This window comes from Tauraco erythrolophus, unplaced genomic scaffold, assembly GCF_009769465.1.
Source record: "Tauraco erythrolophus isolate bTauEry1 unplaced genomic scaffold, bTauEry1.pri scaffold_40_arrow_ctg1, whole genome shotgun sequence".
Taxonomy (NCBI): Eukaryota; Metazoa; Chordata; class Aves; order Musophagiformes; family Musophagidae; genus Tauraco; species Tauraco erythrolophus.
In genome coordinates this window covers 1128955-1156455 of record NW_028238614.1, presented here as the reverse complement: position 1 = coordinate 1156455, position 27501 = coordinate 1128955, and the positions used below count along the sequence as shown (strand labels likewise).

The window sequence follows — 27501 nt, the reverse complement described above, 5'->3', positions numbered from 1 at the left end:
GAGGTTGGGCTATAGAACTACCAAACTGGTGCACTCGCCAAAGATATATCTACACAAAAGGCCCAGCAACCTTTGACCTTATTATACAGACCGGTCATTTTCACTTTACAGCGTGACACCTTGTGAGCGAGGGACAGTGTTGCAGAGCCCTTCTGTGGACGGCCCAGAGTCATGACCATACACCAATATGGTTAGAAATCATGCTCGTTTATTACAAACAACACACAGGTTATATAGCGGAATGTGGCGTGACACGACTACATTCTACAATTGGCTTGCTTAGCGTAAACACACTCTCGTGGGCTATAGTGATAGGGCAGCGCTAGCAGACCACAGGTAATAAGCTCATCCCTTTAGTCTCCTCATTGCGGTCATCGGAGAGGCATCCGGGAGGCGTGCATCTTGGCAGGCAATCAAACTATATTTCCTTTTAAGGCCGTTAGGCTAACTTGAAGGACAAAGTAATCTAGTTGGTAACCTTGTGCTCTGGGGCCCAAACAGGGATTGTCCATACCCGAAAGAATATTATTGCCAGTCTCGGAGAGGAACTCCTCCACAGGACAGAGGAGGGGCCAGTAAAGGTGACATCATGGTGGGAGGCGAGGAACCCTCAAGGTGGGTCAGTTGGCGTAGTGTTGCCTAAACGCTCCAGGGAAGTCTCTGGCTGTAGGAGCCTGGGCCTCACTGGGGGCTTTACTGACCCTGGTGTTTTCTGGAAGGGGAAGACAGCAACATGTGAACAGTCCAGGCGGTTTCTGGAGTGTCTTGGGAGAACTCCTTAGCACAGCTGCCAGATGGGCCAAGAAGGGTAATGCAAACCTGGATCTGATACTTGCCAGCAAGCAAGAGCTGGTGGGTGAACTGCAGGTCAGTGTAAGCCTTGGAAGTTGTGTCCATGAAATAGTGAGGTCCCAGCTCCCTGGGGCATGAGGAATGGAAATATGATACTGCAGATGTCAGACATTAGAGGAGTAAACTTCAGTCTATTTGGAGAGTTTCAGAGGAGTCTCATGGTCAGTAGAATGGAAGGGCAGCAGAGCTCAGTACAGCTGGTTTTCAAAGAGAGCATCCTTCAAGCACAGACATGGTCTATATCAAGACACAGTTGAAACTTGAAAGTAAATTCAAGGGCACCATAACGAGCTGTTACTACTTCAGGGAGAAGAAGCACTTCTTTAAAGAAGCACTTCTGAAGCGCTTCTTCAGTTAAAGAAGCAGCAAGGACAGAAAGGATCATTCCTAAATTTAGTAAGAGTGGGTACAGACAGGTCTGAGATATTCTGTGTGTTGACTCAGTTATCACCAGCAAGGTCTCCCAGGACTCTGTGCCTCAAGGCAGGACTCTAGAGTAAAACAGCCAATGGTGGAGAGGAATCAAAGCAGGGGCTACTTGAGCAAACTCCAATGTTACCAGTCAAAAGGGACGAGTTCTATAAATCTGTATTTACATAGAAGGAGAGAAAGTGTCATCAGCTTGCTGCTCCATGGCCGTGTCCTCTGAAAAAAATCAGGAGAATTTACAAGCCAGTGTCAAGGTTCTAAAAATGAAAAGTTCTTACACATTTATTCCACCAAGGTGTTTTCTGCCTCTTTTTCAACTTCGGCCTAACAACTTCATTCAGGAGCTGATGCAGTGGTCCACACAGAGATGGCCACGGCCTCCAAGATGCCCTGAGGTAGCTCAAGGCCCCACAAGGGGCAGAGAAATGTGATGCAGGACTGACAGGAGCCCTTCTGGAGCATGAGCTGGTGACCAGACATGGTGCATCAAAGCATCTCAGTCAAGACAACCAATTTCTCTCTCTTGAGTAGAAAGAGAAGCCTGGACAATTGCACCCAAGGTGTCCAGCGTTAGAGGTGATCACTCTCATCCCTGCCTTCACCTGCAACTGAGTCACATGTAATTTACCCTACAGCGAATGAAAAATGTGTGGGTGCAGGTGTTGCAGAGTCTACTTGAAGATGTTCCTGTAACCCAGATATGTTGGGATGGGTGCAGAGTTGCCGTGCAAAAGAGAGCATTGCCTTCACTCTGTCTCTTTGAGTCCATCTGTGAATCGAGGGAGCTCGTGACTTTGGTGTGTGACTCGCTGTGGGCAAAGAGCAAATATTGGCAAACACATTCTAAGCGGGGGGTGTCCTGGGGGGTCTTTGCTTCTGTGCTTGACACAGCACTGTGTTGTCTACTGGTCTAAGGCTAGCCAGTGTGGAAAGTGGACTTCAGTGGGGGTAACATGGACTTGAGATGAAGCTGAGGGGTGTATTTTGTGATTAATCGAACTGTGCCTTACTTTGATTGTGTTTGTTGGCAACTAAACTCCTTTCAGTGTCTGCGAGCAGCTTGCTACCCAAGTAAAGCAAGGAGTTGGTGGCACTGGGCTGAAACTTGTAGCTACAGACTTGAGTGGAGGAAGCTCAGATCTGCACAAGGCTGCTGGAAGTCCTGAGTGGCTGATGAGAGAAATGGTGGGGTTGGAGGTAGGGAGGAAGACTGCCCATAGAGTGTTGGACATAGAGGGTCTTGATTCCCTACATGCTCGGAGTCCATTAAGAGATGTTCTGATTCCCTGTCAATTGGAGATTGCTGATACAGCGTAATCTGTATGGAGAAAAATCGAAGTGGTAAAGAAGAAATTCTCTTTTATTATTATATAGTATTGAAATCTTTTCACTTTGACTACACTCCTGAAATCGCTCTAATGAACAACATGGAACTGAAGACTTAAGGAATATTATGCCCAGGGACTTGGCCGAGTTTTTTTGCATGTTAATGAGCCCTCTGGTGCCACGTTCCTGAACTGCAGATGCTGAAAGTGGATTGAATAAGCTTCTAGAGAGGTGGAAGTCAGCAGCAAACCCAGTTTCAGAGCGTGTTCTCGAGCCCCACTGAGGGTCACAGCTGAAGAGACCATGGAGGGGATGACCAGACAAGGTTACCATCCCTGGGGACTGGAAAAGCAGGAATTTAGAGGCACCAGTTCAGGATGGAAAATCAAATGTGAGTTGGCTCTGGTGCCAAGTCAGCCCTTCATGTGATTCACCAAGCCAGACAGCCAAGCCCTGATCCCACAGGAAGGGGGATCCTTTCCCTCAAAGGATGTTCAGGGCTCTTCTTGGGGGCAGTGGGATGGGGATATGTGCGATGCTGAGTGACAGGTGACAGGACACCTTCAAAAGGTGACAGGACACCTTGCCTCTTGTCTTACCACCCAAGCTGTGGAAAGAACTAGCAGGGACTGTGAGGATGAACCACCGCCCACTGTACTTGAAGAGCAGGTTCGGGAACATCTGAGGAACTTGAAGGTGCACAAGTCCATGGGACCTGATGAGATCCATCCGCGGGTCCTGAAGGAACTGGCGGATGAAGTTGCCAAGCCACTGGCCATTGTATTTGAGAAGTCGTGGCGGTCTGGCGAGGTCCCCGATGACTGGAAGAGAGGGAACATAACCCCCATTTTTAAAAAGGGGAACAAGGAGAACCCGGGCAACTACAGGCCGGTCAGCCTCACCTCTGTGCCTGGCAAGGTCATGGAGCAGATTCTCCTGGGAACCATGCTAAGGCACATGGAGAGCAAGGAGGTGGTGGGTGACAGCCAACATGGCTTCACCAAAGGCAGATCGTGCCTGACCAACTTGGTGGCCTTTTACGATGGGGTGACAGCATCGGTGGACAAGGGTCGACCAACGGATATCATCTACCTGGACTTGTGCAAAGCTTTTGACACTGTCCCGCACGACATTCTTCTCTCTAAACTAGAGAGGCATGGCTTTGATGGATGGACCACTCGGTGGATAAGGAATTGGCTCAATGGCCGCACTCAGAGAGTAGTGGTCAATGGCTCGATGTCCAAGTGGAGACTGGTCACGAGTGGCGTCCCTCAGGGGTCCGTGTTGGGCCCGGCCCTCTTCAACATCTTTGTCGGTGACGTGGACAGTGGCATGGAGTGCACCCTCAGCAAGTTCGCCGATGACACCAAGCTGTGTGGTGCCGTAGACACGCTGGAAGGGAGGGATGCCATCCAGAGGGACCTCGACAGGCTGGAGAGGTGGGCCCGTACCAACCTCATGAAGTTTAACCAGGCCAAGTGCAAGGTCCTACATCTGGGTCATGGCAATCCCAGGCACAAATACAGACTGGGCGGAGAATGGATCGTGAGCAGCCCTGAGGAGAAGGACTTGGGAGTACTGGTGGACGAGAAGCTCAATATGAGCCGGCAATGTGCTCTTGCGGCCCAGAAGGCCAACCGCGTCCTGGGCTGCATCAAGAGGAGCGTGGCCAGCAGGTCAAGGGAGGTGATTCTCCCCCTCTACTCTGCCCTCATGAGACCTCACTTGGAGTATTGCGTCCAGTTCTGGAGTCCCCAACATAAGAAGGACATGGACCAGTTGGAGAGGGTCCAGAGGAGGGCCACGAAGATGATAAGAGGGCTGGAGCACCTTTCCTATGAGGACAGGCTGAAAGAGTTGGGGCTGTTCAGCCTGGAGAAGAGGAGGCTCCGGGGTGACCTTATAGCGGTCTTCCAGTACCTCAAGGGGGCCTACAGGAAAGATGGGGAGAGGCTGTTCAAGAGGGCCAGTTGTGATAGGACAAGGGGTAATGGTTTTAAAATAGAGGGAGGTAGATTCAGGTTGGATATTAGGAAAAAATTTTTTACCATGAGAGTTGTAGAACACTGGAACAGGTTGCCCAGAGAGGTGGTGGATGCTCCATCCCCGGAGACTTTCAAGGCCCGGTTGGATGAGGCCCTGAGCAACCTGATCTAGTTGGAGATATCCCTGTTCCTTGCAGGGGGGTTGGACTAGATGACCTTTGAAGGTCCCTTCCAGCCGTAACGATTCTATGATTCTATGATTCTATGAAAATGCTCTGTGGGTGAGGAGGGTTCCTTGTCAATGTCTCCATGTTTGCTTTGTCAGGTCTGTGTGTCTGTATTTCGGTTTCCAGCTTACCCCTTTTTTCCTTGGTTTCTTAACTGACAAGGTCCCCAATCAAATACCCTCGCTGGAATAAACAGTCTCACCCTCCCAAATGTCCTCATCCATCAGAGTAATGGACCAGGTTTGGTTCTTACCATCACCTCCGTTATCATTTCTTGGTCAGGTTTGTGTCCCTGTATTTTCTTATTTACAGCTTACTCCATTTCTTGTCCTCCCTCGATGCACTGACAAGCTCCTTGACCACGTACTCTTGAAGGAGCAGACACTGTTCTTCCACATCCCCTTACAGAGCACCTCAGCGCTCCATGACAACAGCTAACCCAGCCTGTGTCCCATCCCACAGAGGATCTCCATGCTGCTCGTCTTGATTACTCCCCGTGCCGCGTGTATTTGCATAGAGGCATTTCAGTTGTGCCCCCAGGGAATCTGACTGACTGGCTGGAGTGTCTGGAATTCCCTTCTGCTGCTCTTCAGGTGCCCTCAGCTTGTCTTGATCCAGCCTCATATTATTCCCCTCCCCCGTGAAGTTCAGTTTAAAGCCATGTCGATGAGCCCCGCCACTGTCATGCCAAGACCCTCGTTCCTCTTTGAGAAAGGTGAATGCCATGTCGTGCCAGCCAGCCTGGTGCCGTGTAGGCCATCCCATTATCAAAAAACCCAAAATAGTGGTGGTGACACCAGTCATGGAGCCACGTATTAATAGGCTGGGCCTGTCTAATTCTTCCAGTGTCACTGCCCGCAACTGGAAGGAGAGAGGAAAAAATAACCTGTGCTCCAGATCCCCTTACCAACCACCCCAGGGCCTTGAAGTCTCTTTTGATGGCCCTTGGACTACTTGTTGCGGCCTCATCACCACCCACATGGAAGAGCAGTAATAGGTAATAGTCTTCCCAGGCTGGGACTAAAGAAGGTCCCTGGTTTGCAAAGGTGCTTTTGAGGTAACCATTTTTTCAGTATCTTCTTGGAAATGAAATGACCACAGGCTTGTGTTTTAGTACTGAGCTGCATATCTGATATGGCAGGAGAAGGCACCTGGGTTTTGCAGGTGTTTGTGATGTCGTAAGTGGCTGAGTAGATGGTAAGGTTGGTGCAGGACCTGGCAGGTACAGATGCTTCTGGCATCACTGATGTCTGGAGTTGCTGCTGGGTACGAATGCAAACCTGGCTTTTGGAGGTGCTTTTGCTGTCACTGAGGACTGATGAGGTGGCAGGGCTGAGACAGGCCCCTGGCTTGCAAAGGCCCTTTTGAGGTACCTGTTCTCTGAACATCTGCTTGTGGATGAAAGGGCCCTTGGCCCGTAGGGGCGTTTGTGTTGTCATACTGAGCTGCATATGTGACAGCGCAGGAGGAGGCACCTGGCTCGTGCAGGTGCTTGTGACCTCACAGGTGGCTGAGGACGTGACAGGACACGTGAAGGAACTGACTTGTAGAGCTGCTTCTGATGCCACTGGTGTGTAGCTAGCTGCTGGGTATGACTGCCTACCTGTCTTGTAGAGGTGCTTCTGATGTCACTGATGTCTAAGTAGCTCCTGGGCGAGAATGGCCACCTGGCTTTTGCATGTGCTTTTAACGCCAGTGATGACTGCTTGTCCTGAGGTTTGCTGGGAAAGAGTTAACTTTTTGGCAGGAAGCTGAGAGGGGACAGAGTGCAGGCAGTTAACCCAGCCTGGCCAGGGGCTATTCCATACCATGTGATGTCATGCTCACAGTATACATTGGGGGAACTAACTGGGGGAGGGGAGTCGCTTTGCAGGTCCGAGCGGGCTGAGTTCCCGGTTCCACACGGTGAGCAGCTGTAGCGCTCGTTTTGTGTTGTTCTTGTGCTATTGTGGTTATTATTCCTCCTCGTTTTTCTTCTCTTCTCCTACTAAATTGCCTTTATCTCAACCCACCAGTTTGGCCCTTTCCTCTGGGTTTTCTCCACCCCACCCCACAGAGCGGGAGCAGTGAGCGAGCAGCAGCGTGGTAGCCCAGCTGCTGGCTGGGTGAGCCCCAACACCGATGAGGTGGGAGGGCTGGCACAGGTCCCTGCCTTGCAAAGGTCCTTCTGAGGTGTGAGTTGTCTGAGTATGTGCTTGGGAATGAAAGGACTCCTGGCTTGTGGAGGTGCTTGTGATGTCATATGGAACTGCATACTGATAGGTCAGGTGGAGGCACCTGGATTCTGCAGGTGCTTGTGATGTCATAGTTGCCTGAGTAGGAGATAGGCCAGGTGCAAGAGCTGGACTCATTCAGCTGCTTCTGAAACCACTGATGTCTAAGCAGCTGCAGGGAATGAATGACCACCTGGATCTTGCAGGTGTTTTGATGTCATAGGTGGCTGAGCAGGCGATAGGGCAGATGCAGAACCTGGCATGTACAGCTGCTTCTGATGTCACTGATTTCTAAGTAGCTGCTGGGTATGAATGACGATCTGGTTTTGCATGTGCTCTTGATGTCACTGATATCTGATGAAGTGTAGGGATGAAGGAGGCCCCTGGCTTGCAAAGGTCTTTTTGAGGTATCTCTTGTATCTGCATGGAAATGAAAGGACCCCTGGCTTGTGGAGGTGCTTGTGATGTCATAAGTGGCTGAGTAGGTGATAGGGCAGCTGCAGGACTTGGCTTATACAGCTGCTTCTGATGGCCCTGGTGTCTAAGGAACAGTTGGTTATGAATAACCACCTGTCTTTTGCAGGAGACTGTGATGTCATAGGTGGGCAAGCAGGTGACAGAGCAGCTGCAGGACCCGGTTTGTACAGCTGCTTCTGGTCTCATTGATGTCTGTGAAGCTGCTGGGTATAAATGATCACCTGGCTTTTGCGTGTGCTCTTGATGTCACTGGTGACTGATGAGGTGGCAGGGCTGGAATAGGCCCCTGACATGCAGAGGTACTTTCAGGGATCTTTCTTTCTTTCGACAAGGGTCGACCAACGGATGTCATCTATCTGGACTTGTGCAAAGCTTTTGACACTGTCCCGCACGACATTCTTCTCTCTAAACTAGAGAGGCATGGGTTTGATGGATGGACCACTCGGTGGATAAGGAATTGGCTCAATGGCCGCACTCAGAGAGTAGTGGTCAATGGCTCGATGTCCAAGTGGAGACCGGTCACGAGTGGCGTCCCTCAGGGGTCCGTGTTGGGCCCGGCCCTCTTCAACATCTTTGTCGGTGACGTGGACAGTGGCATGGAGTGCACCCTCAGCAAGTTCGCCGATGACACCAAGCTGTGTGGTGTCGTCGACACGCTGGAAGGGAGGGATGCCATCCAGAGGGACCTCGACAGGCTGGAGAGGTGGGCCCGTACCAACCTCATGAAGTTTAACCAGGCCAAGTGCAAGGTCCTACATCTGGGTCGTGGCAATCCCAGGCACAAATACAGACTGGGCGGAGAATGGATCGAGAGCAGCCCTGAGGAGAAGGACTTGGGAGTACTGGTGGACGAGAAGCTCAATATGAGCCGGCAATGTGCTCTTGCGGCCCAGAAGGCCAACCGCGTCCTGGGCTGCATCAAGAGGAGCGTGGCCAGCAGGTCGAGAGAGGTGATTCTCCCCCTCTACTCTGCCCTCATGAGACCTCACCTGGAGTACTGCGTCCAGTTCTGGAGTCCCCAACATAAGAAGGACATGGACCAGTTGGAGAGGGTCCAGAGGAGGGCCACGAAGATGATAAGAGGGCTGGAGCACCTTTCCTATGAGGACAGGCTGAAAGAGTTGGGGCTGTTCAGCCTGGAGAAGAGGAGGCTCCGGGGTGACCTTATAGCGGTCTTCCAGTACCTCAAGGGGGCCTACAGGAAAGATGGGGAGAGGCTGTTCAGGAGGGCCTGTTGTGATAGGACAAGGGGTAACGGTTTTAAAATAGAGGGAGGTAGGTTCAGGTTGGATATTAGGAAAAAATTTTTTACTATGAGAGTGGTAGAACACTGGAACAGGCTGCCCAGAGAGGTGGTGGATGCTCCATCCCTGGAGACGTTCAAGGCCAGGTTGGACAAGGCCCTGAGCAACCTGATCTAGTTGGAGATATCCCTGTTCCTTGCAGGGGGGTTGGACTAGATGACCTTTGAAGGTCCCTTCCAGCCCTAACCATTCTATGATTCTATGATTCTATGATTCTTCTTAGTATCTGCTGGGGAATGAAAGGACCTGCTGGTCGTGGAGGTTCTTGTTTTGTCACATTGATCTGCCTATTGACAGGTCTGGTGGAGGCACCTGTCCTGTGCAGGTGCTTGTGATGTCCTATGTGGCTCAGTACGTGATAGGGCACATGAAGGAACTGTCTCGTACAGCTGCTTCTGATGTCAGTGGTGTTTCAGTAGCTGCTGGTTATGAATAATCATCTGGCTTTTGTACATGCTTCTGATGTCATGAGTGGCTGAGCAGCTGATAGGGCAGGTGCAGGACCTGGTTTGTACAACTCCTTTTGATGTGACTGGTGTCTAAGAAGCTGCTGGGTGTGAATGGCTCCCTGTCTTTTGCAGGTGCTTTTGATGTCACTGATTTCTGATGAGTTGGTGTGCTGGGTTTACAGGAGGGGCTGCAGAAACAGCCTCTGTAAGTAGCTGTGAAAACTTCCCAGCTGCAAAACCAGTGGGACCAGCCTCTGGCCAGGTCAGACCCTCCCCATCCCCTCAGGCCAGGGCTGAGCCAATCAGCACCTCTGCGAGTGCCCCATTTAAGACGGGGACGAAGGAGCCCTACACTGAAGAGTGGGGGCTGCAGGGGCTGGCTGTGTGCTGGAGCTGAGATTCCCCTGCAACCCGTGGTGAGACAGCAGCGGCCCCCCTGCTGCCGTGGAGATTAACGGTGGAGCAGAGACCCACCCGCAGCCCTTGGAGAACCCCACGCTGGAGCAGAGATGCCTGTGACTGAAGGAGGTCATAGAGAATGGTCTCTGTGAGCTGCTGGAGGCTGATGACAAGGTGGAGAGGCATCTGAAGGCCATGGAGAACCCCATGCCACAGCAGGTGGCAGCTCCCTAAGAACCTGTGACTGTGGGGAAGAAGCTCGTGCTGGAGCAATCTGATGGGTCAGGATTGCATCCTGCGGGGAGGACTCACGTTGGAGAAGTCCATGGACTGTCTGATGAGAGGATCCATTGGAGCAGGGGAATAGAGCCAGGAAGAAAGGAGGGGTGAGGGGAAGGTTTTTTGAGATCTGGCTTTGTTTCTTGTTATCGTCTCTGAATGAGCCGTTAACGAATTAAATTGATTTGTCCCCAAGTGGAGTCCGTTTTGCCACCATGGTTTGTGGGTGCTCCCTCCCGGTTCTTATCCCAACCCTTGGGCATTTTGTTACATTTTTCTCCTCTCCACCTCCCCAAGGAGGAGGAGTGACAAAGGGTCCACAACTCCCCTTAGGATTTGAACTTGAATTTAGGATTGAGAACCAAATTGGCCAATGGAGTATTCCGTATCATGCAACATCATGCCCAGTACATAGATGAGGTTTGACTGGGAAGTTGAATTCTTTCTCTTCTGGGGGGACTATTCTCAGACTCTTGGAGTCTCAGCTCTCTCTCATTCTCTTTTCGGGCCTCTCACACCTCTGGGATTGTGGTGTTGGGACTTACCTATTTCGGGATCACTTGCTGGGATGGGACAGGCGTTGGTCACCAGGTGGTGAGGAATTACACTGTGCATCACTTGTTTGTGTGTATTGACATCGTTATATATATTTTTACATATATTATTATTATTATTTCATCAGTATTACTTTTAACTTTGTATTATTATTAATAATCATAATATGCTCTTATCTCAACTGATGAGTCTCCTTCCCTTTTCCCCTCTAACTCTCTTCCCCATTCCCCGGGTGCTGGGGAGGGTCAGCGAGCGGCTGCGTGGCCCTTAGTTGCCGGCCAGGTTAAACCATGACAGTACGGAGCAGAGGGATGCCTGAGCCTGGGCTTCCTCCAGGTCCCCCCAGGGTCACCCCAGGGCTGGAGGAGCTCCCAGCAGGGAACAGGGCAATGCTGTAGTGGGAGAGGAGGCTGGTGACAACCACCTCTTCCTCTCCTGTCCTTGAGGGTCAGATCCTGCTGTTTGCAGCAGTGCTGAGCTGCAGCAACTCCCCACAGACAGCCAACGCACTTTCCAGCCTGCAGCAGAGGAGCCTTTTGGGGAAGAGCTGGAGGGGGGTGGAGACCCACCAGTTTAGGCACCAGGTCCTGTCCGGGTGTCAAACCCTTCTCCTCGCTCACCTCCTGTGTAAGAGGTTTCTCTGCCCATGGGTGATGGGGCAGGCGAAAGCCTCAGCTAAGGGAGAGGGACCCTGGCTCAGCTCCCAGCAGCACTGGCTTTAGGGGATGGACGCCAAATCTCCTCTGCCATGGAAATATGCCCCACATGAGCATCCTCCCACATTAGACCTTCTCCAGACCAGGGGCTGGACCATGGCTTTGGGATGCAGTGCATGTCTCATGGGGATCCTTTCTCCATCCTCCTGGCCTCTTCCTCCTCTGCCTCCCAAAGCACTGAGGAGAAGATCCTCCGTGGCTCTTAACCCTTGTGGAAGGTGATCTGTGGGCTCTGAACCCACTGGGGCTGTCTGAGCTGTTCAGGGTGCTGAGGCCACCTTAGGGCTCCCTTCTGCGGGGCCACAGCTCACCCCGACGTGGCAGCTCTGTCATGGCCTGTGCATTGTGAGACCAGCAGGGCCCAGGCAGGGCCTGGGGGAAAGAGCAGCTGGGAAAGCCCAGGCTGAGGGAATGGGTGCTGGGGGGCACCACGGGACCCATCAGAGCCATTTGGACTAGAAGCTGCCTGTGACCAGCAGGATGGAAATGTCTCTGTCAGCAGGATTATTTCACAGGGACCGTGGGCTCTCACAGCCCCACAGCCTGACCCCAATCCTGCTGTCCCCGAGACATGCCCCTTCCTCACGGACATGTCTTTGTTCTCTGCTGCCCTTGATCAGCGTCAGGGAGATGCCCCAGCACCTGGGTGAGCAAAGAACAAGCTCTGGGTCAAAGCCCCCACAGAGTTTTAATAACAACAAATATGATGCACAGTGTAAAAATGGGAATAAAACCAGAGGAAACTCGGGGCTGTTTCTGCTGCCCATGGGCCCAGGGAGATGATTCCCTGGTGCTCATGGCTCTCCCAGGGGCACATCAAGCATGGGCTCTGCTGGCCCGGGGCTCAGGGACTGTCGTGCACCAAGCTGTGGTGTCACAGCCTTTGTGTCCTCATGGGGATGAGCCAGGGACACCTCTTCAGCATCATCATAGCCCATGCTCCCCGGGGACAGGGACGAGGTGTCACCTTCAGCTCCAGGGAGCACAGCACTTCTCCGGGAGCGCAGGCTGGCCCCTGCAAGCAGCAAGGGATGACACTGCAGTTCACCCCATAGGGTCTGTACATCACCTCCCTCCCTGCTCCTCACCACATTCAGCTCCTTCTCCCACTCCCAATCCCTCCATGGAAAACTCCCGGGGCAGGTTCACCCTTCCCAGGAGCTTTGGGTCTCAGTACAGCAGCGACTTGGGTGGCACCAGCAATGGCACCCCAGGAACCAGCAGTGCTAAATCTCCCTCTCACCTCTGGGAGCATCTCTGGGCCCTGCTCCCTCCTCTGGTGCCCTGGGCATTTTCCAAGATCCCTGCCCAGGGGCACCATTTTCGCCAGAGTCAGAAACCTCCCTGGCATCATCATAGCCATCCAGTGGGTCACCTCCGGGCAGGACAAGAACATCTGAAAGCAGAGGGGAGCTGGTGACAGGGAGCAGATACGTCCTGCAGAGCAGAGGACAGGAGGATGCGCAGGGACACAGTGCTGAGACACTGGTGGTGGCAGCACCACAGGAAGCCCCCATGACCCCCCATCTCTGACAGTGATGCTCAGTGACACTTCTGTCCATCACATGTCTGCAGGGAGATCAAGCCCTTCCTGCCTCCTTTACCTGGTGCTGATCCCCGACCATCCTCCTCCTCATTGACCCCAGGGTAGAGCTGCAGCTGGGTCAGGGACTCCTCTGAATAGGAGCCTGGAGAGATGCACAGCGGGTGTTGAGGAGCGAGCCCCGCTGACCTGGCTCATGGTCGGCGCTGCTGGGGAAGGGGGACCCACAGAGCTGGGGCTGCATGGGGAGGAGGGCTGGGAATTCACCCTGCTCCCCCGGGACAAAACCTCTCTCAAAAGTGCCCCCAGAGCTGCCCTAGAACAGCCCCTTCCCTCACTCCTCAGGTGTCACATGGGGTGCAGGGGCAGGAGGAGAGGGGCTGTCCAGCTGGGACAGGCAAAGCTGGTTGGGAGAAATCTCCTCTCCCCAGCCCAAGACCAGGATGCTCTCCCCACAGCTCACACAGCCCCAGCACTGCAGGGACCATGGGCTGGGGGGCTTCAGGAGATCAGGTGTGGGTTGGGGCCAGGAGAAAGGGTCCTGCAGATGTTCCTCCAGGGGGGACCCACACCCACCTGAGCGACCAAACCTGGCCTGCTTCTCCCACGCTGGGCTGTAACCGATCTCCTCGTACACAGCCTCGAGGAAGGGATCCTGAGCTCTCCTGGACCCTGGGCACAGAGGCAGGGCTGGCACAGGGACAGGCAGAGGTTCGACGGGACCCCACTGTGCTCGGCCAAACCTGTTCCTTAGGCCAGCCCAGCACTGCTCCAACAGCCCAGCCCCACTGCACTGTCCAGGCGCGGATGCCACATCCCCAGTGAGGGCATCATTGCTGTGGAGATTCTCTGGGGCAGTGTCACCCTTGGAGGCAGCGCTCATGGTCCTCTGGCCCCTGGGTCATGCCCCCTTGTCTGACCCTGGAGCAGCGCCCAGGTTTCCTCTCCATCTGGAGCTGCCCTCTATCTGCCCAACTGGTCTATAGCAGAGCCCCAGCCTTGGCCATCCCTCCTCTGCCATTTCTCTTCTCTCCCCATCGCCAGCTCCCTCCACCTCTGGGCTTTCTCCAGCCCTTGCTGCTGGTGCCCCATGGCCAGGCACTCAATGGGACAACACATGGGGCAGGTGGCAGCACACAGTCTATACCCCAACTCTGCTTTACCCCTTCCTGACACCTGACAGCACTCCACAGCCCTTCCAGAAGGTATCTCCCCATGGAAGCACTGTGGAAGGACCCACCTCTGCGCCCAGCCCTGGCACTTAGCACTTGCCCGGCCAGGAGGGCCAGGAGCAGGCAGAGAAGGGCCCCCAGGATGATGCAGATGATGATGGGCACTGAGACTCTCCCACTGATGGTCAGGCGGCCTTGTGTGGGATCTGCGTGGGCAAGACCATGGAAGGCGCATCACCAGTTGTGACCCCCCATCACACAAGGCAACAGGGGGTGGAGCACCACAGGGGTGAGTGATGGGGAAGCTTTTGCCCTGCTGGGTAAATTACAACCTTACCCAATCCCACCTCCATGCCCCCAGTGCAACCTCCTGGGAGTTTCACACCCCAGCAAGAACCCCTTCCATCCAGCTGGGGGTCACAGCCTGGTCCCAGTAATATCCAGCCCTGGAGGGAGGACGAATTACCTGCTCGGAGTGGGGATGCTGCTGTTGTACTGGGTGTAGCTGCAGAGGAAGGAAAGGAGAGCTGGGCTGAGAGGGTGAGTGTGCGGGTAGCGGGAAGCCTCCTCCCCAGCACACCGTGTGTCTGTAGATGTCCCTGACACATCCCACCCAAACTGCCCCTCCTGTGGTGCTAGAAAGGGAGGCCGGGACAGGGCCCAGGGCCTCTGCTCCGGACAGCAGGCAGGATGGCACAGGCATCCCAGGAGATAGTCCTGGGGCTAAAGGGCCCCACGGGCAGTGGCCAGAGGACGTCCAGTTCCACCAAGGCTACTTCCCGCCTGGCACCAGGCTCCTGCACTCCACAGAAACATTCTTGCTCTTGGGAGGTCAGGGGCCATGCCAGGACCAAAAGGTCCAAAAGGCCTTCCCCAGCTCCCTGCCAACACCCGAGACAGGGCTCCCAGCCCTGCCGCTCACCTGAGCAGCGCACGGCAGCGTCTTCCTTATGCCGGCACGCACCGCCATCCCCAGGCCGGGCCCAGCAGTCCTGCAGAGACGGCTCCATCCCTCGGCACTCCACCTGCTCCAGCCAGATGGGGCCCGTCCCCATCCCGAACGCAGCCTCATGCAGGGCAGACACAGCGGGGCCACAGCCCAGCTGCCTGCAAGCCACCTCGGCGTCCCGCATGTCCCAGGAGTCATCGCACACTGTCCCCCAGGAGCCGCGGTGCCAGACCTCCACTCTCCCTGAGCACCCGTCCATGCCACCCACGGCACGAATCTTCTCCCTGTCTGGAGAAGGCAAAGACCTCCCGTGGCAGTGGGACAGCAGGCAGAGCCCTGCCAGACAAGAGGGGCACACGGAGGAGCAGCTACCTGTGCAGCTTGTGGAGTTGGGGCACGGGGCCAACGGGGCCGGGGGTGTTTCTGGGCGTCCTCCTGAGGAAGGAAACACTGTAGTGAAGGGGCTGGTTTGGGGGATGGTGGAGAAGAGAGCAGGGCTGAGCTCTGCTCGTGCCTCCCTGGACCTTCATGGTCATGGCAGGTGGACATGTCCCCGGTCATTCAGGGGACACCTGCAGGACTATGGGGGGACCCCAACTGCTCAGCCCCAAAAGGTGTCTGGCTCCCTGCCTGTCTATGGAGGGGAGGCTCTTCTGAACCCTGTCTGGTCTCTTCTGAGACCTCCCCTGGAGCTGCCTCTGCCTCTCCCAGGCCCTGTTGTCAGCCTGGGTGACAGCTGCTGCTGGACGTGTGTGGCTGTGATCACCTTGGTGCCACCAGCAGCAGAAGGGTCTGACATGGAAAGGAAAAGCCTCCCCAAGCTCTTCCTCTGCATTTGGCCGTGCCCAGTGGGGAGCAGGAGCTGGGGTGACACTGGTGCCTGCTGGCTCAAAGTTACCATTGCAGGTGATGTGGACCTCTTCTCGCAGGTCATCGCACGACTGTGGGTCCCAGGGAGCAGAGGGACACTGCCAGAAGGAGCTGTTTCTCTCCCCACACTGCAGGTTATCCAGCCACGCAGGGCCAGACACCTTGCCATAGGGCAGGTGTGTTTCCAGGGACCCTCCATCCCCGCAGCCCAGCTCCCTGCATGCCAGCGACACCGTCTGGAGAGTCATCGAGTTGGAGCAAACGCTCCCCCACGTCCCGTTGTAGAAAACCTGCAGGCGCCCGGAGCAGCCGTCGCTGTTCTGCAGCCTCAGGGCCACGAACTCTGGGAGGAAAGGCACGGAGGGGGAACAGGCTGGTCTGGGGCAGGGGGAGCCAGAACACCTCTGTGCTCCCCAGGCCCCCCGTCAGGCAGGGCCATGGCCAGCGCGTCCCCATGCACCCCGGGGGCACAGAGAAGTCCCTGATGGACACACACCCCCCCGCCCTTCCCGCCCGCCCTCGGGGACGGTTGAGCTCCCCAGGGACCCCAGTGGGACTGAGGGCACCTGTGCACGTGTGTCGGCAGGACGGGCTCGGGCAGGGGCTCAGAGGCCGCCATGGACAGCCTTGGCCGTGCCCGGCTCTCCCTGCATCCCAGCCTCCCCAGGGTCCCACCGCATCTCCCAGCACAGACCTGAGCAGACGACTCCCGCGTCCTCCTTGTGCCCGCAGTCGTGCTGCCCCCAGGGCCCGGCAGGGCAGTCCCAGAGAGCAGCTTCGGCCCCGGAGCAGTTCACGCCGTCCAGCCAGATCTGCCCGGAGCCTTCTCCGAAACGAGCGGAGCCGGCCGCCTCCACTGCCCCTCCGCAGCCCAGCTGGCGGCAGACGACGCCGGCGTCAGACAGGTCCCAGCCGTCGTCGCAGACGGTCCCCCAGCTGCCCTGGTAGTAGATCTCCACTCTGCCCGCGCAGCGCCCGGCCCCGTTCGCCAGCCGGACCCGCCGGCTCCCTGCAGCGGGTACAAATCCCAGTTGCTGTCCGGGGCCGGCTGCCCCCACACCCCATCGCCTGGGCGGCCCGTGCAGCACCACTCACCCCGGCAAACGACTCCCACGTCCTCCGCCACCCCTGCTGCCCGTGCGCTCTCGGGCAGAGAGGTGTTGCAGAGGGTCAGGTTGGCCTCGTGCCCGGCGCACCGCACCCCTCGCAGCCCCACGGGGCCCGTCCCTCGCTCAGGCTTCGGGGGGCTGTAGGCTGTCCCTGCCTCTCCGCACCGCAGCTGCCGGCACACCACGCTGGCCTCCTGCACGTCCCACTGCTCATCCAGGACTCTGCCCCACGTCCCGTGCTGGAAGATCTCCACTCGCCCGTCGCACCGGCTCCCTCCGCCCACCAGCCGCAGGGATCCAAAGCCGGCTGCACCTGGGCAGAGAAGAGATGCCACAGCCACTGGCGGCACCGGGGAGCACGGCACCCGTCAGGGAGCAGGGCAAGGGGGGACTTTCTGACCAAACGGGACAAGATGGAGCCTTGTGCTGACAAGAAGAGAGGGCAAAGCCTGGGCCAATTCTGCAGTTCCCACCCAGCTCTGCTGCTGCTGGGGGCACCCAGGCAGCTCCTGCCTGGATGGTGGGATGGGGCTCTGCAGGGCAGAGTGGGGATGGGATGTGGTGGTCTGCAGCCACAGGGAGGGAGCAGAACCCGTAGCCATGTCCTGGGCTCGTCCCACAGGATGAGAACAGAGAAGCCCAGGCCTGGGGGCAGATGCCTGCCTCCGTCCAGTCCTCAGCTCTCCCATGGTAGAGCAGTCAGTCTGAGCAGGCAAAGTTCTCCAGATGGCTCCTGGGGAAGCCAGGGTTTCTCCAGGGAGAAGTTCAGCCTGGTACCACCATGGGACCCCTGCTTTGGGTGGCCACGTCACACACCAAGGGCAAACGGAGTTAATGCAGCATTTTTCCAGCACTCACCTGAGCAAATGACAGCAGCGTTGTTCCCATGGGAGCACGGTGAGGCCCCCAGGGTGGTCGCTGGGCACTGTCCCAGGTGGGCTTCAGTCCCATCACAGTGGAATGAGTCTCTCCAGACAGGCCCAGTCTCTCTCCCAAAATGCTCTCCTCCAGGAACGGACTCAGCAAACCCACAGTCGAGTTGACGGCAGAGAACGTGGGCATCCGAGAGATCCCAGTGGGAGGCACAGAGGGTCCCCCAGGTGCCCAGCACCTGGACCTCCACCCTCCCCGCACACGCTGTGCTGTCGTTCACAAGCCTGAACCCTGTGTATTCTGGGGACAGAGGAGGAGGAGAGAGGGTGGACTGGTGCTCCTGTACCCTCAGCAGCTGGTGGAGAGGCCAGAGGGACAGCATGCCTTTCTTCTCCTTCTGCACTATATTCCCGCTGCAGACAACCCCTCGCCCCTCCTGTCCTCACGCCCGGCCCAGCACGGTCCGTGCTCTGCTCCCCAACCCTCAGCACAGCCCCAGTGTTCGACACCCCACCCCGAGTCCTTACGTGTGCAGGTGACAACAGCCCTGTTCGCGTGGGTGCAGGGCTGGTCCCTGGGGGAACCCCTGAGGCAGGAGGCAAGGAGGAATTCATTCCCCACACACTGCAGCTCTCCATCCCAGATGGGACCAACCCCTTCTCCAAAGCGAGCTCCCCCAGTGACAGGCAGGGCCACACCGCACTGCAACTCCCTGCAGACCACGTCAGCAGCTTTGGGACCAAAGTGTGAGTCACAGACAGTTTTCCACAGGTCCCCATCAAGGATCTCCACACGTCCTGAGCAGTGGGTCTTCCCTTCCACCAGTCGAAATAATCCTGGAAAAAAGAAGCCAACTGAGAACCCTCTGGCAGTTAAATGCCCACATCCCACATCACCTCCAAGGAAGCCGTGACCACATCACCCATGGCACATCCCAGAGGAAGCTGTTGGGGCAGTGTGGGTGACACAAACACATCCAGGCCCCCCAGCACCTCTTCTCTACACCATCACAGCACTCAAGGGTATGTGTCTAGCACAGACCCACAGCAGGCCCTGCAGACCATATCGGCACCTTTGAGACCAAAGTGCAAGTCACAGTTTTCTAAGGGTCCCCGTCGTGGATCACTACAGGTCCTTTGCAGGGGCTATTCCCTCTGACCGGCCAGACAGATCCTAGAGTGACCAAAGACCCCTGAGAGTTCCCACAACCCTCTTGCAGTGCCCTGACCACATCCCATCTGGTCTCCATGGTGGTCAAAGGCAAAAAAGCGCCACAACCACCTCAGCTGCTCTCACAGGAGTGCTGATGGCACAAACACATCAGGGCCCTCACTGCTACTCCTTGGAATTCAGCACAGCACTCCTGGACTTGCTTCCCTCCCAAACCCACAGCGACAGGCACTGTTCGGACAAACTGCTGCTGCCCCAGACACCTTGGGCTGCCTGGCACTGGTCCCTGGGCACTGCAGCCCCCAGAGCACTTGGGGCCCTGGGAAATGGGCCCAAGTGCTGTTGGCTGTTGTAGCTTGTCAGGGCCCCCCTGAGCTCAGGGCCAGGTGTGAGGAACCCTGTGCTGCCACCAGAAACGCACTCTGTTCCTATGGAGGTCTGGGGCTGTCGGTGGATGGGACATGTCATGGGAAAAATACGGTGACGCTGCACCTGCGGTTGGTGTCTGTGCCACCATCGTGCTCAGGCATCTACCTGGCTGGAGGGCACTGCTAGGCATGCATGTCCCTGGCCAATGGCCGGGCAGAGGGCAGGAGAGAGGACAGAAGAGCAGCCCTGGGCTTACATGAACTCCCAGCGCAAGGGCAGTGTGATAGTTTGATGGGGGGGGTGTTCTGGTGGAGGGGATTTGCTCCCTGTGCCACCAGATCTGAGTCCCATCCGCCCCCGGGGGAGGTTGAGCCAAATCGGCGCCTCTGCGAATGGCCCTATTTAAGTTGGGACAAAAGGGGCGGGAAAAGGGGGGGGCAGGGTACGGGCACCCTTGGGTGGGTTTCCACTGGGCTTTCCCCAAGGACCGAGGACACCAGTAATGACAGTTCCAGCTCATCAGTGCGACCGGCCACATTGGGCAATGCTCTGGTTCCTGACTGTTGCTCCCTGAGGGCACAGCCAGGTTCCTTCCACAATCCCAGCCCCAGAGGTATGGAACAGGCTCTCCCCTTACCTGAACACACCACTCCAGCATCATAAGCATGAATGCAGTAATGTTTACCCCATCCTCTGTGTGTGCAGTCAGACAGGGCAGACTCCGAGCCTTTGCAGCCAACATTATCCATCCAAATAGGGCCAGATCCTGGACCAAAGTGTCCGTACTGAGGAGCTTCAACAGCAGACCCACAGTCCAGCTGCTTACAAACCACTGCAGCATCGTTCATGTCCCAGAAGAAACCACACACAGTTCCCCACCGGCCCCTGTGTTGCACCTCCACTCTCCCAGCACAGCGCCTGCCGCCATCCGCCAGCCTCACCTCCGCAGCCCCTTCAAACACCAACAAGAGATCGGTTAGGAGAGCACCAAGGCCCAGCAGTGCAGGACTGGGGGAAGTCCCTGCTCGTGTAGAGTCAGGGTGGGAATCCTCTCCCATCTGGGCTGTTCCCACGACAGCGCTGGGGTCCCTTCTATCCCCACGGGCTGTACAAGGCTGGGGATGTCCAGGTCCAGCCCTGCTGGGTCATTCACCATCTCACTACACAAGGCACCTTTCCCCACCCCGATGGCCACTTGCTCCCTGCACATGACCACCTGCACACTGCCCAGCCCTGCACAGGGCACCCACTCCTCTGCCACCCACTCATCCCCAGCCCAACAAAGCCTGAACAACCCCAGGTGCCTAAACCTGGAGTGAGCAGCACACCAACCCTCCAGGGACCCCAGAGGTAGGCAGTGCCCTGGGCATCTCTGGGTGCTGCCATCACCAGCTTGGCCACCACCAGCTCCAGAGGCACAGTGCTGGGGAAAAGCAGGTCCCAAAATGGTACCCCAGGACCCGGTGTCTAGGAATCCAGCCAGCCACAGACTGCCCTAAAGACTGGAGCCCTGGAAAAGGAGAGACTCTCTCCCACCCTGATGGGCACGGGGAAGAGCAGAGGGTCCGTGGCACATTCTGCCCCTTGTCTCAGGAGCATCTTGCAAAGAAACTCCTGCCAGATCCCAATGACCGCACTGGTACCCGCTGGCCGTGGGCTGTGGGACAAGGGACCCGGTACTTACCCCTGCACAGCTGCACCCAGAGGAGCAGCCACAGCATCTGAGGGGACAGGAGTCCCTCTCTGCCCATCCTGAGCCTCCTGCCCCGCCAGCACGTCCCTGCTGTGCCACACTCCCTGCCACAGCTCCTGCGGACTCACGGAACGATGACGATGGGACGGCAATATATCTGTGCAGACGCCAGCCCAGCTACAGGAGGAGCCAATCGAAGCAGCAGCACCTTTTTAGACATTATTGGGAGCTATCTCCCCTCTGACACAGCTCAGTCCTCCAATGAACTTCTCCAGCGCCATTCATGACCATATATGAGGGATGGCTCCGCTGCAGGTGTCACGTCACTGTGGTGGGAGGCTGTCACAGGACAGGGCCGGTCATAGTGGGGGAAATGGGTCTTTCGTTCCTTCAACCCCACCATGTGGACCAGGAGCACTGAGCATCTCCGATGCTGGGCACATCCAAGAGCCCAAGGTGCGAGTGTCCAGCCATCCCCATGCCATGGGAACCACAGGGCTGGGACTGCACTGGGGACTGGGTCAGGAAGGGAACAGCCCCTGCCCCTGATCCACACCCCGCTGTGCTGGGAGCAGCAGGTGGGAAAGGGCCTTAGCCCAGGCCAGAGCCCCATCCCAGGAGCACTGGCTCGCCCATCCCTCCCTGGAGAGCCTCGCGTAAGGTCCCTCACAGGATCCAGAGCTGAGACATGTCCCTGTCCTGGCAGCAGACATGCAGCCCAGAGCTCAGACATATCCCTGACTCTTGGGCTGTCACCCAGGGGCCGTTATTCCCCACGGGTGGCTCGGGAGCTGCAGCCTGCAGGTGCACAAACCACAGCCCATGTGACCTCGCAGCACTCGACACGCTTCCCCCACAGTGCCCGGGCAGGAAGTCTGTGGTTTCCTCCTGGCATCGTGCCCGGGCACATCCCTGTGGTGCCCCTGAGCCACCCCTGCTCCAGCCAGGGCTGCAGGGGCTGCTCCTTCGGCATCACAGACACAGGGCAGGGCAGCTCCCATCCTCCATGATGTCCCTGTGATAGCACATGGCTGCTCTGAACCAAGCCCCACAGCCATGGGGTGCTTTCAGTGATGTGACCTCATGCCCTGCTACTGCCACTGCTGTGTACTCATCAGTTGTACTGACAATGACCTCACAGCCCTCCTACAGCCAATCCTATGTGCTCATGAGTTGCATTGACAGTGACCTCACACCCTTCCTATTGCCACCGTGTACTCAACAGTTGTATTGACAGTGACCTCACATCCCTCCTACTGCCACTGCTTTGTGATCCTCAGTTGTATTGACAGTGACCTCACACCCCTCCTATTGCCACCGTGTACTCAACAGTTGTATTGACAGTGACCTCACACCCCTCCTACTGCCACTGCTTTGTGATCCTCAGTTGTATTGACAGTGACCTCACACCCCTCCTACTGCCTCCACTGTGTGCTAATGAGTTGTCTTGACAGTGACCTTACAACCCTCCTACTGCCACCTCTGTGTGATCATCAGTTGTATTGACAGTGACCTCACACCCCTCCTACTGCCTCCACTGTGTGCTAATGAGTTGTCTTGACAGTGACCTTACAACCCTCCTACTGCCACCTCTGTGTGATCATCATTTGTATTCAAAGTGACCTCACACCCCTCCTACTGCCACTGCTGTGTCCTAATGAGTTCTATTGACAGTGAAATCATACCCTTCGTTCTGCCAGCACTGTGTGGTCATGAGTTGTACTGACAGTGACCTCATCACACCTCTCCTACTGTCACCTCTATGTGCTCAACAGTTGTATTGACAGTGACCTCACACCCCTCCTGCTGCCACAACTGTGTGCTCATCTGTTGTCTTAACTGTAACCTCACACCCCTATGCTGCCACCTCTTTGTGGTCATGAGTTGTTGTCATGGGTTAGGCCGCTCTGTCAACTGTACCCTACACAGTCCCCTCTCACCCTCCCCCACCCCAGGGATGAGGGAGAGAAGGAAAGAGGAAAAAGAAAAGAGACCCGAGGGTTGAGATAAGAACAATTTACTGCTACCGCTACCAATATATATATGTACGATATGTGCAAGGATAAACATATGCAAACGAGTGATGTACGGTGTGATTGCTCACCACCCCTTGGCCGAGGCCCGTCTCGTTACGAAGCTGCAATCCCGAAACGGATAAAACTTGATACCGCGATCCTGGATAAACGGGAGGCCCCGAGACAGAGAGAGAGAGAGAGAGAAAGCACTCTGAGAGCCCGAAAGTGAGAGTCCCGGAAGGGCAAAAGCCCTTCTTTCCGGCTGACCCTCACCTTTATACTGGGCATGACACTGCATGATATGGAATATGAATTGGCCAGTTTGGCCTCAATCTTAAGTTCCACCACAAATCACAAGGGGATTCATGGCCCCCTTGTCCCGGCTTTGCTCCCCCCTTATCCCGCCGTGCTTCTGCACTCCGGCTAGAACATGGCAGATTGAAAAGTCCTTGGAGTCTCACTTCCAACCACAAACATCAACTTGCTATCAACATTCTTCTCAGAGCGAGCCTCTGAGTAAAACCAAAACATGGAGCTCTTCTAGCTGCTAAAAAGAAGAGCTGACTCTGTCCCAGCTGAAACCGGGACAGCATCTCATGAAGTTTCTGACAGAACAGCCCTCCTGCCTGTCAGGTTTCCCTTGAATGGCATTCCTAGGGCACAGGAATGGTCATCTCAGTTTAGTGTTATTGACAAACATGGTGAGAGTTGCCTCCTCTAGGTCACAGATACAGCTGTTAGACTGTATCTAGACTCCAGGAGAGTCCCCTGTGCTGCCCCACCATGCCCCAGTATGTCCCGCTGGCCTCAAGGCAGGGTATGGCCCCTTCACTGCTGCTCCCTCACCCTGATCCTGCCACTGGCATTTTATCTGCCTGTTTCTCTACGCATCCAGATTAAAACATCCTAACTTGGGTACAAGAATATTGAGGGAGATGATGCCAGGAGTTTTACTGAGGCTGACCTAAGTGGCATTCACTTTTCATCTTCTCATGCTCAGCTACAGGTTGTCAGGTTCATGGGGCATCATTTACCCTTGGAAAGTCCATCTTCACAGTTCTTCACCCAAGATGATACTAATTGATGTCACACTCTTCACCAGTGTGAGATTGTACAGCCTGGGGTTCCCTGGGTGGCATTTTCGGCATTGTTCAAAGATGGCTGCAACACTTGCTTGTCCTCTCTTACAAGAGACCTCTGCCAATCCCAGGACCTTTCAAAAGGGACATTCCAAAGAAATATTGATTTTCTCCTGTAACTTCATTGCCACTATTCTGCCTGTTATACCACATGCAAAATTTCTCTAATCTTTCATCTATTTGCACCTGTTCAGGATACAATGACCATTTCTCCAGTCACCTTTCCAGCAGACTGTCTGGGCAAAGGCCCTTTCCGTTTTATTTCCAGTTTTCTCCTTCCCTTATTCTTTCTTCATTCAGTTGCCTCTCACCAATGCTGCTGTTTTGAGTTTCAGGGGGTAAAAATCTCACCTGTTCTAATTGTCTCCTTAGGCAACTCTTTCATTGTGTTTATATCTGTCTTTTTGTATCTCCCTACCTAAAAATAGTTCTCACAAGATTATCGCTTGTATAAAAGCAACCTCATGAGAGACAGTTTGTACTCAGCATATGGTGGAGGAGGAGTGTGTTTTATTGTTTTGGAATCTCTATCATGCTTTACTTTTCTTTACTTGCATAGAGGAAAAATCCTCCTGTGCCTGTGTGCAGCCAGTTCCCTGAGGGAAACAGGTGGGAGATGGTGCAAAGGAGCTGTAACATCCAGCTGCAGAGATCAGTGGAGAGTCTGATGTAAGGAAAAGTGATGCAAGTCCCCAGGGAACAAGGAGAGAAAAGGTGGGGTTGGGAGGTGAGGAGCAAGGTTGTCCACACAAGGAACTGCTTGTCCTACCAGTCCAGACCTCCTGAGGAGACACCCAGGATCATTATCACTTGGAGAATGCTGCTATAACGTCTTTGCTAAACTAAAAAGCAATGAAATACTCCATTTAAAATAAAAAATAATGTTTGTGATGTTCACTTTGAAATCTTCCTCCTTAACTGCACTATGAATGAGCTCCAATTAGCTATCAAGTTTTGAGGACTTGAAGAAAATGACAAGAAGATAAAGAGCTCCTTAGGGCATTTAAGGCTCATTACATGGACCTCAGATACTGAGAGAAGACTCAACAAACCTCTCAACAAGTCCAAGTCAGAAGCAGAACCCAAAGTTCTTTGAAGCATTGACTGGCCCCACTGAGGGACAGTACTGACAAAGCCTCCCCAAGGACTCGTTAGAGCAGATCATTGGAGGCCATGATTGCAGGTAGGCAAAGGCCCTGAGCAGGTGGCTGTAATGCTGAGAAAACCCTTTGGTTTGCTTTGTGAAGCAGAAAGGCCAAGCCCTGACCCCCAGGCCCTGGGAAGGCACATCCTGAGACCCTCAAATGAATGGTTTGTCTCACTGGTCTTGGTGGCAGAGGCAACTGCTACAGCCAAGGGGACAAAGACCTCAGTGCTGTTGGACCTTTCAGCCTTGCTAGAGCCCTTGGCCATCCCTACTGCAGGCTGTCCTACACTGTCCCACACCTGCACCTCTTTCCCTTCAGGTTGCTGATACCTTTCCTGCTTTCCCACCTGGCTCTCACCCCACCATTTCTATACCTTCACTGATGTCTCTCTGCCCTCTCTGTTTTCTCCTTGAAACACAAAGCCATGGGCTGATCTAGACTCCCTCCAGGTGACCTCTTGCAGCATAAGGCTACACTTTGAGTGAGATTTCTTTTTTTCACCTCCAGTTTGAACCTTCCAAGCTGCACTTTGCGGTTTCCTTCCATCCCACTACCAAGAGAAGTGCCATCATCTCTGAAATTACCTTTGAAGCAGTTGCAGGCTACTACTGTAGTGCCCTGAGCCTGCACTTCACCAGGCTAAAGAAGCTCAGGTCCTTCAGCCACTGCACAGAGCGCCCAATCCCCATCCTGGCAGGTGTCCTCTAGAACCTCTCATCATGAAGGGTTGATCTGTTGTGGAAGGAAATACAGAATCATTTATACTGAAAGGGACCTCGGAAGGTCTCTAGGCCAACCTCCTCCTCTCAAAAGGGTGAGCTACGAGGTCAGAGCAGGTTGCTCAGGGCTTTGTTTGCTTTAGAAGATCCAAGGATGGAGATGACACCAGCTCTGTGGAAAGTCCACTGCAGTACTTGAGTGTCTTGAAGGGGAGAAAGTGTTTCCTCCCTTATTTCAGCAGATGTCTATTGCCCCTCATCCACCCATCATGCACAATAGTGAAGAACATGGCACCGTTTACTTGCTGGTATCCAAGAAGATGTGGGAAGGCTGTTATTAGGTGCCGTGGTTAGCCCAGCCTGTAGCCCAGCAACTACACCACTGCTCGCTCACTCCTCCCCTAGGTGGGATGGGAGGGGAAAATCAGTAGAAACAGAGTAAAACACACGGGTTGGGATAAGGACGATTTAATAGAACAGTGCAAAAAACGAGAAAAGAGTAATAACAGTGGTAATGAAAAGAGAGCGGTACAAAAGGAGCGGTACAAATGCCCACCACGCCACGATGCGAAGAAGCCCCTCCCTCGATGAGCTCCGTCAATGTACAGACTGGGGGCATGACACGTGGTATCCCATAGCCCTATGACTAACTCCGGTCAGTTTCCCGAGCTGTGCCCTCTCCCACTTTTCCTGTGGAAGGTTAACTCTATCCCAGCCAAACCCAGGACATTAGGTCTCCCCAAAGGCTTCTCTTCTCCCGGCTTTGCACCGTTGCAGCAAAGGCGAACATGGACATCTGGGCGGCATTAGGCAGAGCACTGCCAGCAGGCTGGTGGAGGTCATCCTTCCTCTCTACTCAGCCCTGCTAGAACTTGTCCTGCTGACTCGCCTCAGGGTTTTCTGCTGTACCTCCTCACTCGCACTGCAGCCAAAGCTGCCCTCCACACATTCCTCCAATCCTGCCTTGTCTTCTTGTGAAAGAAAATATCTAGGAGACTGTTTTCATCGTGTTGGGTCAGGGATTACCATCCACCTTCCCTGTAACTGAGGTCTTCTAGCAGAGGTCCATGGTCTTCAAAGTCCCAAAGGAGTACCAGATCCTAAAATCGTGTCCTTTCCTCCAGCTGCCTAGAAGACAACTCATTCTCTTCCCAGCCTTCCTTGGGTCAGTGATTCATAGATTCATAGATTCATAGATTTCTAGGTTGGAAAAGACCTTAGAGATCATCGAGTCCAACCATCCCTAATCCCCATTAAACCATATCCTCAAGTAGCTCATCTACCCTATTCTTAAACACACCCAGGGATGGGGACTCAACCACCTCCCTGGGCAGCCTATTCCAGTGGCTGACAACCCTTTCAGAGAAGAAATACTTCCTAACATCCAACCTGAATCTCCCCTGACTAAGCTTATGCCCATTTCCTCTTGTTCTATCACCCATCACTAATGTAAAGAGCTCTTCCCCCACCTCCCCACCATCTTTTCTCAAGTATTTGTAGGCCGTAATCAGGTCTCCCCTC

At 55.0% G+C, this 27501-nt stretch overlaps 1 protein-coding gene across 1 annotated transcript; it reads right to left on the bottom strand.

The window, feature by feature from the left end:
* Nucleotides 1-620: 620 nt before the first annotated feature.
* Nucleotides 621-25526, bottom strand: LOC147526040 (antigen WC1.1-like). The gene is made up of 11 exons (XM_086630607.1): nt 25436-25526; nt 16841-17167; nt 16440-16754; nt 15774-16088; nt 15248-15310; nt 14842-15163; nt 14393-14421; nt 13995-14132; nt 13331-13426; nt 12816-12899; nt 621-712 (listed from the first exon to the last, which is right to left on the bottom strand). The coding sequence occupies exons 1-11, from the start codon at nt 25524-25526 to the stop codon at nt 621-623; spliced, it is 1872 nt and encodes a 623-aa protein (XP_086486733.1).
* Nucleotides 25527-27501: the final 1975 nt, after the last annotated feature.

Bases quoted from the DNA above. Each gene is read 5' to 3' on its own strand.
- LOC147526040 (XM_086630607.1), bottom strand. From the start codon at position 25,526: ATGGCCAAGGGCTCTAGCAAGGCTGAAAGGTCCAACAGCACTGAGGTC. The intron at 17,168-25,435 runs GTGAGACAAACC...TTCTCTGCCCAG, and splicing joins TGCCTCTGCCACCAAGACCA to GTGCAGCCGGCTTTGGATCC. The intron at 14,133-14,392 runs GTAATTCGTCCT...TTGCCCACGCAG, and splicing joins AGCATCCCCACTCCGAGCAG to ATCCCACACAAGGCCGCCTG.